Source organism: Bombus terrestris, chromosome 2 (genome assembly GCF_910591885.1).
Source record: "Bombus terrestris chromosome 2, iyBomTerr1.2, whole genome shotgun sequence".
Taxonomy (NCBI): domain Eukaryota; kingdom Metazoa; phylum Arthropoda; class Insecta; order Hymenoptera; family Apidae; genus Bombus; species Bombus terrestris.
The window spans coordinates 2103216-2120530 of record NC_063270.1 but is presented as its reverse complement, the minus strand read 5'-3'; the positions used below and the strand labels follow the sequence as shown (position 1 = coordinate 2120530).

At 34.8% G+C, this 17315-nt stretch overlaps 2 protein-coding genes and 2 long non-coding RNA genes across 5 annotated transcripts; 2 read left to right on the top strand and 2 right to left on the bottom strand.

The window, feature by feature from the left end:
* The first annotated feature begins 423 nt into the window (after positions 1-423).
* Positions 424-1221, top strand: LOC110119827. 2 transcript variants are annotated; one of them, XR_002308325.2, is made up of 2 exons: positions 424-672; positions 896-1221. It is a non-coding gene; the product is annotated as an uncharacterized LOC110119827 (long non-coding RNA). The 2 variants fall into 2 exon arrangements; XR_007227715.1 differs by having other exon boundaries at positions 424-680.
* A 247-nt stretch (positions 1222-1468) lies between these two features.
* Positions 1469-13989, bottom strand: LOC100642555 (laminin subunit beta-1). Its single transcript, XM_012314789.3, has 13 exons — positions 13669-13989; positions 12059-12185; positions 10758-10805; positions 10331-10417; positions 9525-9750; positions 9025-9324; positions 7511-8073; positions 7156-7335; positions 6684-7009; positions 5504-6557; positions 4790-5297; positions 3605-4688; positions 1469-3508 (listed from the first exon to the last, which is right to left on the bottom strand). The coding sequence occupies exons 2-13, from the start codon at positions 12120-12122 to the stop codon at positions 2537-2539; spliced, it is 5412 nt and encodes a 1803-aa protein (XP_012170179.1). The 5' UTR covers positions 12123-12185; positions 13669-13989; the 3' UTR covers positions 1469-2536.
* A 237-nt stretch (positions 13990-14226) lies between these two features.
* On the top strand, positions 14227-14780 carry LOC105666337. Its single transcript, XR_001099218.3, has 2 exons — positions 14227-14347; positions 14521-14780. It is a non-coding gene; the product is annotated as an uncharacterized LOC105666337 (long non-coding RNA).
* A 943-nt stretch (positions 14781-15723) lies between these two features.
* LOC100642950 lies at positions 15724-17213 on the bottom strand. The gene is made up of 3 exons (XM_003393526.3): positions 16775-17213; positions 16137-16370; positions 15724-16062 (listed from the first exon to the last, which is right to left on the bottom strand). Exons 1-3 carry the CDS (start codon positions 16931-16933, stop codon positions 15874-15876), a joined length of 582 nt encoding a protein of 193 aa, XP_003393574.2. The 5' UTR covers positions 16934-17213; the 3' UTR covers positions 15724-15873.
* Between the last annotated feature and the right edge of the window lie 102 nt (positions 17214-17315).

Sequence of the window (17315 nt, the reverse complement as noted above, 5' to 3'; positions counted from 1 at the left end):
AGCGAAAATGGCCACGTTAATATTTACAATGGTTTCCATATATACTTATAAGAAAGTTATTTTACTGTCTACGAAGTATAATTAACGATTTCTTTACGGCAACCGATTGTAACTTTATACTTTACATCCTGACCGGAAAGACTAAGAATCTGACCGTACATAATGCTTACTAATATATATGCATTTGCAGATAGTCATAATCTTCGTCCAATAAAAGTAATCGGTTTTATAAGTTTCACGAGGCATCAATGATAAAGGTCGTGAAATGTACATTGAAAAACTCTTTGTTAATGATGAATCACCATTAGACTGAGATACTTTCCTCTATATCACGAATCAAGCTTACACATTTTCATCAATTTCCATTAAACGATTTTCACATGCGTACGTAAATGATCATTTTTTTAAATATATATACTTGCTTGAAGTTGTTTACAATTTCAAAATTCTGTTTCTAACAGTAATGTCGGACAACCACTGGTGCGCGTTCTGAATGAACTCATTATGCATAGTACCACGAGCCCATACACCATTTCAATTCAACAGTGCTGTCTATTCACGAAATACTACAGCGTCTGAAGTCGATTCTAAAAGCCAAAAGGCTTAAGCACGAATAGGTGCGCCGAAATAATGAATAAAAGGATTCATCTGCAAGAAGAGAAGTCTTCGACGGTAGATATGTAAATGCTTTTTAAAACATAACCAATTTTTTCATCGTCATAAAAGTTTTATCTTGACGCGTGCGTTCTTTATATTTGGTTTCTGACGAAATGGCAATAATTTCAGATATATATTTATAATTCTTAATTCGTTTATTTAATTGTTTCTAAGCTTCTAAAAAATAAAAAGAATAGTAAAATCATGTGCAAACTGATTAAATGAGAACCTCTGTTAGATTCGACACGAATTGAGGAAGTTCAAATGCAGACAGACGGGACACGATGTCAAGATTTTTGACAGAGGCACTAAACAGCGGGGTGCACGTGTAGATCGAAACCAGACTCCGCGATAATAAACTACAAATACTATTTTTATAAAGAAGTCGTTACACATGTATCAACCGAACTGAAATATGCTGGGAACTTTCCTGACAACCTATCCTAATTTTCTCTTATAGAAAGAACTAATAATGCTTCGCTTTAATATGCTGTATGATTAATAATATGCTTACGACATAGAGTAAATTCAAATAATACAGAACATAACAGGTACATACTTTAACACGGGATCTTTATTTAAAATAAAATCCTAACCACGAAAATATTTTATCACCGCGGTTCCACGTTTCCGACAAGTCCTTCCGTCTTTTAACAGCGACACAGTCATACGTTAAGGAAATATCATTATCACGTCGAAATCCACGATGTTTCGTGTTATCGTGCTATCGTCAGATAAGATTTTCTTTGTGTTTTTTCTCACAAATTCAAAATAACTTTAAATATAACTTTTTAATAAATGAAATTAAAAATTGCGTTTTTTCAATATTATTTATTTCTTTAACCTGTATTTCTCTCTCGTTGTACAAACGTAGCTGTTCATTAAATACAATTAAAAATCGTTTGGTTCGTTTAAAGCTTTGCTTCATTTCTCGCCCGAACAAAAACTGATATGCAATAATGGCCGTTACTGACAATATCAATAGTTCGGTTGTTACTCTAAAACATAGATTTATAAATAACTATAATGTTTTTTTTATCGAGGAATTCTCTTTTATAACTTCCTCGACGCGTATTATTCGTACATTTCAAATCTCGTGGCTTCAACGTAACCATAACATAACACATTTATTTATTATTTCAAATCTCGTGGCCATAACATAACACATTTATACAACTGCCTAATATTCTACAATAATTTATCGAAATATTCATTAAAAATATGTAATCAATGAAAAAATGCAGTTTTGCGAAAAGGCGTAATAATATATTTACAAACTATTGATAAAAATTTTATCTATCTATTGCACCCGTGTCTTATTACAAATGCAATGTATATAACAAATACAACATATTTTATATAAGTACAAATCTTATCTTGAGATGTATAGAACAATAACATTTATTGTGAATCAGGAATCGATATTGATACTTTAATTTGTATTATATATTAACTAGCTCAATCTTTTTCTCGAATAGTAGACGGTTTATGCGGTGTTCGGTTCATTTTAAAATGTTTAGTCCATGATAATAAATGCAATGAAAAAATTCGATTTTCGTTTATTTGAAAAACGATTTAAAGGATTCTCTATTATTAAATTTTCGAAAAGTTACGTACGAATGCGTGTATAAAATACGTAATATGTCTACGAATGAATGGCCCCTTCGTTTACCGCTATGGCACTGGAAAAATTATTTCCTTCGTTTCTTTAGAATCAATATACTTTATTATAGAATCCGAATAACTCTTAGAAAAGTAAGTCTCGGTTTAAGATTTCACGATCCTCTCTTTAAAGTGACCTATATATATATTTCTTTATATTCACATTGATTCGGTCATAGTAATGTATACTACTTCTTTACGTTTTAATTACAGTCACTCAAGGAGTACAATGCTTGTACCGTTGGGCTTTTTGTTCGATTTCCGCCAAATATTTCTCCATCTCTCCATTTAAAGAATCAACCTCCGCCATCAAATCGGATAGCATTCTTTCGTTATCTCTGTAAACACTCTCCATACCGTCCAAGTCCTTCAATTTCGTCGATGTATCGGCTGTCAACTCGGAGGCTTTTTGTAAGAGCTTCTTTGCCCTCAATATATTCCCTTTGCTCTTGTTTGCCCTCGAATTCAATGCTTCGTCTGCTTTTCTGTATTCCATAGCGAGTTCCTTCGTCTTAGCATCTACCTTTTGCGCTTCATCAGCTACTTTCCGCGCCTCGACTCTGATTTCTTCATTCAAAACAAAATCGTTTCTGACCGATTGCGTTTGTAATTGTTTCAAGCGAGCGTCCAAAGAGTCGACCGTCTGAGTGGTGCTGTTTGCCTGCATCTGAGCTCCCCTGGTCACCTCGGCTATCTCTTCCAAGTCATTTTCGAATCTCCTGACATCGCGTTCAGCTTGATCGATCGCTGCTTGAGCTCGATCTTGAGCCCTCTGAGCATCACTCAATAAAATTACCACTTTGTTGGCTAGATTTTGTTTCGCGATTGCTTCCTCTTTTGCTCTGTCAGCATCGTTCTTTAACTTTTCGGCCAACTGAAGGTCATCCCTAGTATCCGCGAGGATTTTCTCGGAATCGGTCAAGGAACCGACGATACTCTTAATACGATCGGCTAATATTTTGATCTCGTCGGGCTTTAGTTTGATGTTTTTAGCCAATACTTCGTTGGCCAAGTCTCTGACCATAGCTGGTGTGGGCTGGTCTTCCTCCAAGATGTTACGGACTCGCTTGTTTATGTCAGCGAGATCTTTGCTCAAGGTATCGGTTAAATTACGAGCTCTTAAGGCGTAGTTGAAGGCATCTTGAGCATTCGATCTGGCTGCTGTTGCATCGCGTTTCACTTGAACCATCTGAACAAACAAAATTTGGATCAACATAGAAAACTTCGAAATAAAAGGTTTTAGCAAATTTATGAAATGAAATTGAAAAAATATGTCAGAACTTACATTACGAAGTAACTGTTCAGCCTCGTCCTTGTGGTTCTTGATCTCAGCAGCCTGTTTCTTAGCTACGTCCAGAGCTTGATTAGCCTTGGTCACAGCACCCGCATCGCAAGATAGTCCACCACAGAAACCACAGCCAGCGCCACCACAGACGCTGCTGCAATCCGTCACGTTATCTCCACACATTTCGAGATTTAATCCTGGCATAATTCCATCAAAGTTCTTCAATTCCTCATTTATTTTATTCAATGACTCCTGGTTTCTCTCCTGTGCCTCTATCACGAAAGCACGATTCTTAGCTAACAAGCTCTCAGTATGCTTGCGGAATCTTTCAGCGTCGGCTAGAACATTGCTAGTGTCATTGGCCATTTTTTCCGCTTGTCTAGACTGTTCCGCCATTTGCTGAGTAACGTTAAGAGCGCCTAGAACATTCTCTTCCTGCAATCTAGTCGCATTTTCTTTGAGATCAGCAGCAGCTTGGTGCAAGTTGTTCGTTCTATTCTTCAAATTTTTAAGAGCAGCATCCCCTAGATTTACTCTTTGACTGACATTCTCCAAAAGATTGTTCACTTCTTCTAATTTCTTGGTGGATTCTAATTTCTTATTATTTAAATCTATAGCCAAGTCATTTAATTCGTCCAAATCTTGACTTCTAATGGAAGCGTTACTGATCAATGCTTGAACTTGATCCAGAGATTCGACCATGTCGTCGAATTCTTGACTGTAGACACCGGTCGTTCCAACCTTTTGAATTCTCGATGCCTCTTCGATCACAAGATTCGTCTTGTTTCTCAAACCAGTCAGCGTCAAGTCCCAATTGTCGAAACACTCTCCGCAAGGGTTGCATTGAGGCGCATTTCCATAGTAGCCACGATCGCACTGATCACATTTTTCGCCACCGATTCCCTTGTGACAGACGCACATTCCTGTTTCTCTGTCGCACTGCTGACTAGCAGAACCGGTTAAATCGCAATCACACGGATAACATTCGACATTAGGGTTTCCCCAGTAGTTGGTTTGGCACTCGTTACAACGTCTTCCTCCGAAGCCTGGTCTGCACTCGCAAGTACCGTCGTACGGGTTACATCTATCGACAAAAATAGTAAAAGGTACATTTTAAAAATCGAGGCATTTTAGGCAGATTTGTTTGAAAATATTTAAATATTTAATAAAAATTGGCATACGGACCTGTCGGAAACGCTCCCAACCGCGTCACATTCGCAAGGATCGCAACCTTGGCCACTGGCGATTCTCCAATGATTCTCTTCACAAGAATCGCAGAGTAAACCGATAACGTGAGGCAAGCATGAACACTGTCCAGTTCGGTGGTCACAAGGACCAGCGTTTCTATCTGTACCCAAAACGTCGCACATGCAATCCTCGCAATCCTGTTCCAGAGCATTTCCGTAAAATCCTGCCTTACAAATCTGACAATTGGCTCCATCAGTGTTGTAGAGACATTGAAGACAACGTCCAGTTTCAGGATCGCAATTTCCGGGTCGACGTAAGTCCGTGTTATTGTTGCAATTACACGACTCACAGCTACCACCGGGAACTTCAGGATTACCGAAATAGTTCTCGGCGCAGCTTTCACAACGCGGACCGGTGTATCCATCGAAACATTCGCAAATCACGTCGTGAGTCACCGGGTCTAGCGAACAACTCTCGGCGTACGAATGTCCAGAGTCTATGGTTCCTGTAAATTTGTGAAAAATTGGCGAATGAATAACGCTTTAGTAAATAAAAATTATGCATGTGGGATCTATACAAAATAACCGACAAGATACCATGAAAATTTTATATCCATATATAGTATATATATATATATATAGTATATACAGATATAAGTATACAGTATAAATATATATATATATATTTCATTACTAATCTAATTCAACTTACCCGGACAAGGGCACGCTCTACATGGAATATCCACACCGATCCTAGGATCACCGTAATACGTCTCGATGCATCTATCGCAATTGTGTCCGGTCGTGTAGTCCCGACAATTTATACAGGCGCCAGTTTTGGAATCACAACTTTCAGCATGACCATTACACTCGCACCGTTGACAATGAGGGAAATTCCAGAAGCCAGGCTCGCATTGACCGCAAGTTCTACCATAAGTATTTGGTCGACACTTGCATCGACCTGTTTCAATGTCGCAAAAATTATCCAGCGCCCCTACACCGTCGCAATCACAGGGAATGCAACCCTCCGGACTAAATCCGTAAGTACCAGGCGCGCAACGATCGCAACGCCTGCCAACAACATTTTGTTTACAAGGACACGTGCCTCCGTAATTTTCACACAGCAAACTGTGCGATCCAGTCGGATTACACTCGCAAGAATGTGCTCCGTCATAAACGTAGTAACCGATACTATTTTGATACTTCTTGCAAACTTCTGGGATATTATTCGTTATGGCGTTAAAATCGTTATAGAAATCACTACAATGATATATTTCGTATTCCTGCCGACGAAGTTCGCCAACTACAGGCGTTTTAAAGAAAGGAATGGAGTCTATTTTCGGTCTCAGAACGATAGAGTCGACCAAAATGGACGCGGACGGTGTATCCATGTGATTATTGAATTTACGGAATTGTAACAGAATATTGTATCGTTTCCCTGCTTCCAAACAAACGGATGGTTGTACAACGACGCTTCTCGATCTTAAAGGAAGTTGCGCGTATAGTTGATCGTACTCGGGTCTCCATTCGGCACAAGGACCATTCGGATCCACTGGACTTTCTCTCTCGATGATTATTTGAACGTTCTCCCAAGATCCAGCCTGAACTGGTTCATATCGTACGATGATATCGTACCACAAACTTTTACGTATATCGTCGATCGTGAAATTCAACACTGAACCTTCGAGCGCTCTCATAAAACCAGTTCCGGTCCACGTACTATTTCTTCCGTCACGATAGGGCTCTCTTATCACCACTTGGCAATTCTAAAATAGATTGCATTACAAACAAAGTTATAGAAATATTCGCAAAAAGAAATTGTGTTTTATATTTCGGTAATCTATAAGTTGACCTTTTAATTATTTTTAACCAGAAAAAAATTGAATAGTTACATCGCTGGCTCTGGATAATTCACCCTCGTAAATGAGAAAGTCTAACGATCCAGTGTAGTAGCTTTGTTCAGGTTGGTTACAAGTTCTGCCGCTGACGTGAGGTCTACAGCGGCACTGGCCAGTGACTACGTCGCAAGAATTCTCGTAGGAACCACCAGGATCGCAATCGCAAGGCTTGCAACCGTCTGGATCTTCCGAAAGTCCCCAATATTCTGGGAGACATTGGTTACAATCGCGAGCAGTAACGTAACGCTTGCAAGTACACTCGCCAGTCACCATATTACATCCACGATTGTCGATGGTACCCAGGATGTTGCAGGTGCAAGCTAAACAGAACAATTTATTTTCACTTCTTTTTTTAATTTTGGAAATTTATATCACCTACTGCTTGAAAAATCTGGAGAAAAATTTAACCAGACGTATCCTAAATTGTGAAAGAAAAATCCGTGCTGAACCGTTTACGAATCAATACCTTGACATCCCTCGGGATTTTCAGGATCGAAGTTCCAGAAACCATTTTTACAACGATCGCAACGACGACCTTCGACATTTGCTTTACAGTTACAGCGGCCAGATTCGCCTCCGGTGAGAGGATTGGTTATCGAATCGCATATACCGTCGTCCAAGGAACCACCTAGGTCGCAGTCACAAGCTACGAACAGATAAAAAAAAACAAAGTTTAAAATTCCACCTGTCATGAAGTACGCTATGAAGAGAAATTCGGAGTATCTTTAAATTTCCCATAGATGTATAAAAATCTGAAGTCTTCTAATGGAACAGAATCTACCAAAGATGTGATTGATAGTAGTAATAGATAAGCAACTTACGCAAACATGCTTCAGGATGAGTAATATCTTTGGTCACGTCGTGATAGAAGAATGGTTTGCAGAGTTCGCAGTTCTTTCCCATAGTATTGTGTTGACAGTCATCGCAAACACCGCCAGATACTCTTCCAGAATTTTCATAAACAGCTTCGTCGAAATGGCAAGAGTTCGTGTGATTGTTACAAATACAAGGTCTACAAGCGTTCGTTTGCTTTCCAACAGCTGGTTTCCACGGAAGATCATTGTAGAAGTCTTGACATTTTTCGCAATTCAATCCCGTAGTATTATGAGTACACTCGCATCTGCCGTGCACCATGTTTTCCTCATCAGGGACTCCAGGAAGCGGAAGGCATCTAGACGCGTGACCGTAACAGGAACAAGATCCGCGAATCACTATGTTTTGAATGGCATAGTAATATTTCTCTCGAATCTCTGCGCGGTCGTCGAGAAGATCGTCTCCTAGAGTGTGCAATCTAGTCATATTTATGCGAAGGTTCGTTATTTTCAGTTGGTTCTGCACTTCCTTGGAGTAGGGGTTGTCTATCTCCAAATTCTGAGGCAATACTCTGGAAACAATGAAAAATTTATTCAATTGTTATTCGGATAAGTAATTGTGTTTAACACTTAGCCAACCGCGCGCGCCACAGCGAGCTATACGTTACTCACCGCGCTTGGACAAGCCAACCTATACGCTGTTCACCGCGCATTTTTCCAAGTATCGAGGACTAATGTTCACTACTTAAAAAACAAAGAAGTCTAAAAATTATTTAAGCGGTCAATTATATTTTGTGGTAATGATCTTATTTAAAGATTTCACATATTGTTTATACAAAACGTGAAATCAAAAGTATATATTAAAAGTATAAAAGATATAGGTAAAATTAAAAACATTAAAGATGATTAAAGATAAATAACACAACTTGAACATGAAATTAAAAATTCATAATGCATTTTAATATTTTTTTACAATGTGGTATCGTTCGATTGTAACTTTATTTATTCACAATTGATAATGTAACTTTCTAATTAATTTTAATACCATTAAATTGGTGTATTTTATCATATACTGTATTTTATAAAAGCAGAAAAAGTGGCGCAATTAATTGGAAACAATTCCAGGTAAGCAATAACTGATAATAACAAAAAAGAAGAAAACGCGTTGCAAAAGTCAAAAAGGGAGATCTCTCCGTTCGGTCACGCAGCGATGTATTTTACAGAGGGGAGATTTCCCTATTCAGTTGGCTAAGTGTTAATCCATTGAGAACCAAATTATTTATCATAATTTAAAAAATGTAAATTTTTATCTGTCACACTTTCTTTATACAACAACGATTCTTAATTATTTTCCATCAAAATAATCATATACATAAAATCATATCTCGAATTACAAGACACGTACTCTGTAAATTAATCACTGAAAGATGTAATCACTAGAAATGTCAGTTACATGCAACGTATCTAAACGCAGCGTTGTGCTATTAAAGTTAAATGATCCCTGGTTATCGTTATTTACATACCTAAAGATAACATCACCTCCAGACGATGGCGCCACAGCGGAATACCTCGTCTCGCAGATAACATCCGTCAGTCTCTGAGGTTGTTCCGTAGACACTCCAGGAAAGTACTTTTCGCAATTGTGCGCGAAGTATCGATACACTTGCCACGTTTTACCAAAATCGGACGATCGTTCAATCAACATCTTCGCTGGTCTAAACGTTTTGAAACGGATGATGCTGTGGGTGAAATGGAACTCAGCTTCCAGATCGAAGCGTATCGTTACGTTCTCCACGCCATTTTCCGCTTGCCACCAATTTTTACTGTTGGATTAAACGAGTAAAATTACGACGCCATTGTGTAAGAATGATATAAATATAATTAATAGCACCAAAGTAAAAATTTTATTTTTCTTATTCGAGATAAGTGTTTGAATAGAAGTGATGAAAGATATTTTTGTAAAAAAAAAAAAAAAAAAGGAAGAATTGAAAAACATAAACGTATAATTTAATGGATTACTTACTCGGTAACTACATTTTCGATGTTATGTTGCTTGTTGGGCGACGATGCGTCGCAAAAAAAGCACTTCTTCCGCTCCTTTAAATGCGAAACGATGCAGTACCTTTCAGGTTTTGTAAGACCGCAAGTAGATGATGCGGCCAATCGATTTTTTCGACCGATTAATAAATTTCCTGTAGAGGGGTAACACGAGCTCTGCTCGCAGGGGTGCTTCCTCTTTATTTGTGCGCCTAAAGAGAACATAATCGAATTTTAACAAATTTCTTCACGAAAGGAGAATCGAGTTAGCTATTATTTTAGTAATTTATCTCCATCCCCTTCAGCCAGTTCAAGTATCCTTACATCGTCAATTGGTAATTACGTTAATCAACTGTTTGTTATTTACACTGGGTTAACGAGATTCCCAGATACCAGAAGTTAGTGATCAAAAATATAGTGTCCAGATATAATTGCCTCAACCAAATTAAGAAGATACAAGGAAAGAAATGTAGCATTACTCGCTGATCTTTTTGACCTTCTGCTTCGAAAGATGAAACGTGAATGTAAGTCATCGACTTGCATAAGACAGGGAAGATCTATGTTATATCATTCGAACGATGTAGCAAAAATTATTTTAATCAACAAGAAGTACTGTCGATATTAATCATGTACACCTGTGATAGTTTAATCATAGAACATGTCATTCCATGTAGACAATAGATTAAGCAACGTTATCATTATAACGATAATAGAGCAGCTCTATCATGCTGGTTTTAATTGTCTGTAAACAATGAGTAACGTGAGTTTTTGAAACCAGCGAGAACGGACTACCTCTTGGACTGTGAATGATCTGCCTTGGCCAATAATGGCGATCTTCGCTCACCTCCGTAGGTGACATATCTCCTCTCTGGATTGATCCTATAACACCCCGCTTTTATCTCCAATGCTCACTGCTATCTAATTCTACGTATTTTTGCAAAAAATTTCTTAACGGTTGTTCCAAACTTTATTTTGATATAAATTCTTTGAAATGAAACCTTTATTTTAGTGTATATTTTGGAGATCCAAAATATTTCCTATATATTATGTCCTGTATATATGTATATAAAAACTATGTATGTATTGTAATTTATATGAGAAATGCTGATGTTCTCAAATTGAAATGAAATATTGATCATTGAGTTGCATTCACAGTTTGCCGATTCTTTTTATCGTTTTTTTGTTATTTTAAAGTAATCGAAAAGATATTGAAGCTCACCTCTGGCTGGAATAACCCTTTCCCTGCCATATAGAGGCTCTGCGATATCTGAAAGCGGAAATGATCCGGTTAAAAAACTATTTTGTAGACTTTAATATCTCTGTACATGTTTTATCATTCGTCGTTTAAACCGATAAACAGACTATCTTACATAAAATAATCAACATGAATTCCTTTAGTACTAAAAATTTCTTCGAAAATACGGGAAATCTTTTAACACTTTTCTTTTAAATCTACAAATCTAAAGAATACTGTTCACTTTTTGAAGACACTGGACATGGATAATAAATATAGGATGAAAATTAATAACTATGATTTTTCGGAGAAAAGTTTAAACGAAGATAGAATTATTCAGTTATCACGTAGAGTTCTACTACCGGTTGAAGCTATCGCAAGTAACAACCGGATGTTTATGATGTAGCTTCTCTAGAGACCGTTAAAAATGAATGAAAATTCTCCAAAACTCATAAATAATTATATTTTATTGATTTTAAATTTCTGATAACTCTATTATATTATATTATTCGCTAATAAGAATTCTAACTTTCTCTAAATTCTTACGTTATCGTGCATAAATATTTCAATATAATTTGCATAGAATATTTCATCGTAAAATTATTTTGTTCCATAACAGTTATAATTTTTAAAAAAATAAAATGCTACTAGATATCTTCCCATATTTTCTTAAAATATTTAAATTGTAAATGTTGGGATAAAATGGAAGATTTAAACGAGCAAATGCTTTGCAAGAACATTTTTTAAGGATCTATTGATGCCTTATGATCTTATTACTTGAGATTTCTGGAGCGCTTAGATTTTGGAGACTGAAATAAACTTGAGAAATTCAGAAGAAAGGCAGGTCGAGGGGTCGAATCGCTATCTAATCGTGTGGATAAAGTGTCTTCCAGGCCACATTAAGAATAATAACCGGATAGCACGTTAAAATCAAGACGAATTTCAACTATACTGTTTTAACCTAATTTTTTTTTCTTCTTGTTCAACCAGAAGCACATATCGACAGTTGAAATATTCAAAGTAAATTTTAGGAAGCTTCAATTTTCTTTAATCAATCTTTATGAAAGAAAACTTCGTAATTTTACAAATATATCAAGTTGACACCGGGAAATTTTTATTCCAATTTTTTCGAAATAATTATTATCTTATAATCTGATTCTATCTTACAAAATTTTATTAAAGTCATGTATACAAATAATATAATGCTCGATAAGTATAAATGCGAAAAAATTAATGATAACTGCGGCTGATAACTTGAATTAAACGTATTAATAAATAATACTTACCCGACACAATAGTTATTGCAAGTAATAGTATTGCAAAAATTGCCTGAGAAAATGCTCGAGCCATTTTTGCTCCTCCCCCCTATCGTTTAAATTTCTTGAACAGAATTTAAGCCATCGGCATTATATTCTGGAAACAAAAAACATTTGCTTTTTACAAATAAAATTTATTTCGTCTTTGAACAACAACGACATAATGATACTAAAAGCGAACATAGCTGAAATTTTTCTTTGAACGTTCGATGAATAACCAAACTTATCTCAAGGTAAGGCCATTCCAGAAAGATTTGAAATCTTGGAATTCTTATTTTCTTGGAATTCTATAGAGAAAATTTCCTTTGAACGCTCTAGATTTTACAATGTGTTTCTGTCAGTCATAAGTCTTTTCAGTATCTAATATTTACTATTTTTTTTGAACAAGTAATGAATCACCACGGTTGTAGATACCCAGTAAAATTTTAGTTTCAATGTGTATTTTGTGTTATAAGAGCTTCCCAAAAAACTGGAATTCAAATTTCGTCAGTTTTATATCAATAATATTAGTTGCTTTCACATAAATTTATAAACCTAGTAAACAAACATAAAGCTCGTATATTAAACAATTTGAGCAATAAATAATTGCAGGATTTATCTACAATGTATTAAGAATCACGATGTTTGCCATACATATTTCGAATCGTCAATGATGCACTTTCGATACAGAGAATCACATTAGCTATTGCTACATTTTTATAAACGATAATATATATAAAACTTTTTAGTCTTTCGATTATATAATATTGCCGTATAAAAAGAATTATTACTAATGAACTCCAGTTTTGTAAATGTTTATCGCGCATAGTTCAATGACCAAACGCTTTCGTAGATCTGGAACGTCTGATAAGTTGTTAATGTTCACGTTCAACGAATATCTTTTTTTTTTTAATGTTTCAGATTCGAATATTTTAAGTAATGTAATTAAGATCGTCCTAATTCATTATTTTCTCGCATATAAAAAAGTATCCTATATTCAAGACAACTTTATATTGAATGTAATAATCACAAATATTGTCTTTGTTATATTATATTCAAAATATACTACCTCTAATATACTGTACTTTATTTTATTCCAACTTCCTTATTCCGAAAAGTTTTACACATTTCCATATAAATAATTATTTCTTATCAAACCTATATCTTAAATTTAAAATTACAAAACTTTCAATCTGCAATTCTAAAATTTGAAGAAAACTTCTAAATCAATTTACACTTTACATATCAACAATTTTTGGTCATTCGATATTTCTATTCCGAAATGGTACCTATTGTTAGACGTCAAATTCCTTCATGCAATTATTCAGAAGGTCAATGTCAACAACTAATATTTGCACAATTTGTAAACCGCGTCTAATTAAAATCACACGTACGCATTCACATACATATATGCACATAAGCTTTCTTCCGTATCGGTCAGATTTTTAATACATCATTACTCGACAAAAAAAAGCAGTAAGCCGTTATTTCTAAAATGATGAAGCTTACAGACAAGTAAACGATCCTGATACGGTGGAGAGCGAAGCAGCGTCGAATGAGGAAATGAGAATAGCAAGAACAAACTGCGAGAAACGTCTTACCTAACTCGGTGTATCGTGTATCTCCCTGGAGAGAGTGTCTCGTGTTGTGAACTGGCAGACGCCTCGATAGATCCGCGACGAAAATCGAACGACACAAGTAAACTGATTGAAAAGCCAATGATCCAGAGTGCACTCGATCCCCGCGATACACCGTTCCGATCAATGAGATGAGGAATGGACGAGAGACAAAGTCGTTGTGAACGCCTCTGGTGACGCGTCTCTCTCACGGTGTTTCTCGGTTAAGGAGAGCCTCCGACAGTGGCCAGTGCCGTACGTAGAATGAGGTTCCTTCTTTGCCGGCTCGTGACGAGGGTGCTGACACAGGCTGAGGGGCAAAGCGAAATTTCTTAGAACGATACCGGAGTAGGGGAACGAATGCGGGGGCGTCTATCAAGGAAAGGTTTACTTAGGGATTAACCGCTTGCAATAATTTTATCTGCAAACGAGGAGACTCCTTTTGTTTCTCTTTGTTTATTTGATAGATTAAAGGATCCTAAACGAGATTAAACGAAAAGTTGAATTGAGAAAGATGGACGTAGTGATTCACCGGTTATTATAGTTGGCTTAGACTTAGTGATAAGTCAAAACAGTTGTGTATTTATTAGTTTCGAGGATTCCATTCGTGGGAATTGATGTATTAAGTTTTTAATTAGAGATCTGAGAAATTGTTTTGTGAAAGGTATTTAAAAATTCTTTAAAAATTTGTATACTTACATTTGTGTATATTTTAGATATTTTATATGTATATTTATTTTATATTATACCTTGAAAATATTAAAATTAATAGAATCTTTAACAATAAAGCAATATAATCTTTAAAATACCATAATTACTGTAAATTATCAATTTCAGACTACGTACATATGTATATTGAACAAGCTTCTGGTAAACTATTGTGTTCCGGTTAGCCCATCATGCACTAAGAGAAACAGCTTAATTTATGGCACCCTCAAATGTCTTCTCTTTTTCTTCTTAAAATCGAGGGTGACAAAAGTTAGACAATCGCTCCAAGCTTCAAGGCTTTTTTACATATATATACATACATATATGTATGCATGTTAAAAGGTGGAGGTGAGTTATTGTTATTTTAAGATTGAAAAACTAGATTGTCTCTGTGTAACAAAAATTATATTCGGGCATTAGTAATATGTAAAAAGTTATCATGTAACAATGCAAAATTATTACTGATATAGTAGTATATGTACATACATAAAAGGTACATAATACATAAAAGATTGCTGTCCTGTGATATTCACAAGGCGTTGTGTCGCGCTGCGGTGTCCATTACATCAACCAGTTGGCTACAGTTCACATGTGCAGCACACTTGTATTCGGTTTCCTTTATTTCTTTTCGCTTCGGTTTATAGCTGGCACACCAAACTATTTAGACTGACTGACTGACCAGTATCTCGGTTGTTGGCTATAATCGGAGGTCTTTTCTACAAAAACTACTTAGTGCAATCGTTTGAGAAAGTCCCCTCCTTCTTTTGAATTTAGATAGAATTACAAATATCTACGATTCTTATAACATTAAAATTAATTAAAATATTATACAAGTAGTATTGATAAATCTTTGGTATTTGCTGTCCATGGTTATATAATCTTGTAATTTAAAATTGTTTAAAATTGTATCTTTTTAATCTGCTATATTTTGAAATATCGACTAATTTTGTTTTAAGTTCAAAATGGAACAAGAGTACAATGACCTTTATAACAGAAGTGCAGTAATGAAGTAGAACTCGTACACGCGAAATGTGACAAACGAATGTGATCATCGAAAAGGAAGGAAGAGTAGTGTGGGTTGTTTTATCACTATAACGTATCCCGGTTATGATAGTAACGTACGATTGTCTCCCCGTTCTTGCCTTTTCTCTTTTACATGTCTTTCCTATTTTTTTCTTTTTTTTTTTTTTTTTTAACTAACACACCGACACAGAATCAACGACTAATAAATCACCTATACATTCGATAATTAATTTTTAAAAGAATTCTCTGAAATATTTATAATTGATATAGCAATTCTTTGAAAACTGTTCAAACGTACAAATGACATTCTTAAATAAAATTATTATTTTAATTGGCACCAAAACAAATGTAACATCTTTATTTCGTAAAATGAAAATTAAATTTTGTTTGTGTTATACATTTTTTTAATAATCATACAGAATATAACAATAACATTAATGTATAAAAAATATAATTTTATTACAACTGTTCGAATTCATTAGTAGATTCATTAGCAGATTCATTAGCAGATTCATTAATAGATACATCAAGTAGTAGATCTACATAGGCATTTGCTATCAAATCTTCATGTTTTATATCTAATTTAGACATTAAGTCCTGAGCAATCTTCTCACCAGTTTCTATATCCTGTTCATCAGTCAAGACTACCTAAAATAATGACACTACTATATTATTTTACAGGTGAAAATGTGTAATGATCCATTCCTTGTGGTTCTACGAACCTCTAATTCCAAAAAAGTTCCTAAACCTTCAACATCATCAATATGTACACGAGTTTGACCAATCATATACAATTTTCTAGTCTTTTTTACAATGCCTAGACAACCATTTGATGCACTTAAAATATTTGCAATACAATTACAAGCAGATTTGTTTAGGGTTACTTTTTCATAATCGGAAAGCTTTGGACCAAACTTAGTAGATCTTTTGTAGTAAATTAATTCTCCTGACTCATCCTATGTGAGAAAAATACTTATCTTATTACATAATTAGGTGATTGTTAAGATCAATAGTAATAGTTATTCTCTCATATTTTACTGTGTCATTGAAAGCATGGTCATTGCTTTTTGACTGGTTTTATCTCTTGCATCAGGTTCTAATATATATTTCTATCGAATTGATAATTACTGTTATATGAAGAGGAGAGGAAATAGAAACAGGAATTAAAAAATGTATAACTATTTATTCTTTGAAATCTTGTATAATAAACACTGTTATTTATATGTATATAGATTTTATATATAGTAACATATATGTGTATATATATATATATATATATATATATATATATATATATATATATACATATATAAAAATAAGAAAGTAACAATCCTATATAAAAACGTAATTAATTTCTTACTTGGAATTTTCGTAATTTTAATCTTCCTTCCCTGACTTTAAAAAAAGTATCATGTTGTTTCATGACTTTCATGATACCGCTGTGCTTTGTTAATTGTAAAACTCGAAAGATCTTATGGTCTGGATCATCAATTTTTGCTTTTATTTCGATATTACGCATTGTTAATGATTTATAATAATAATAATTATTGTATTTTGATATAAATCACTCACGAATACTGCTTTTGTGTACTACTTTTGTAATCGATACTTAAACTACCATAGATGAAGCATAAGATAGATCTATCATTCAACAGCTCAACACGTACATTGCGTCACATGATTCAAAGCTAGGCAAACTGTTACCATTTTCATATCACTTCCAACATTACCGATCTAACGCAGAGTAAGTTTAATTTATCACAGAAAAGATATCTTTTAATATAAATGACATAAAATGATATTTATTCATTTTACCAATTTCAGTGGTTGGATATATACATATATATGATTATCTATATAAATATAATTATATATATAATATACATAATATATATATATAA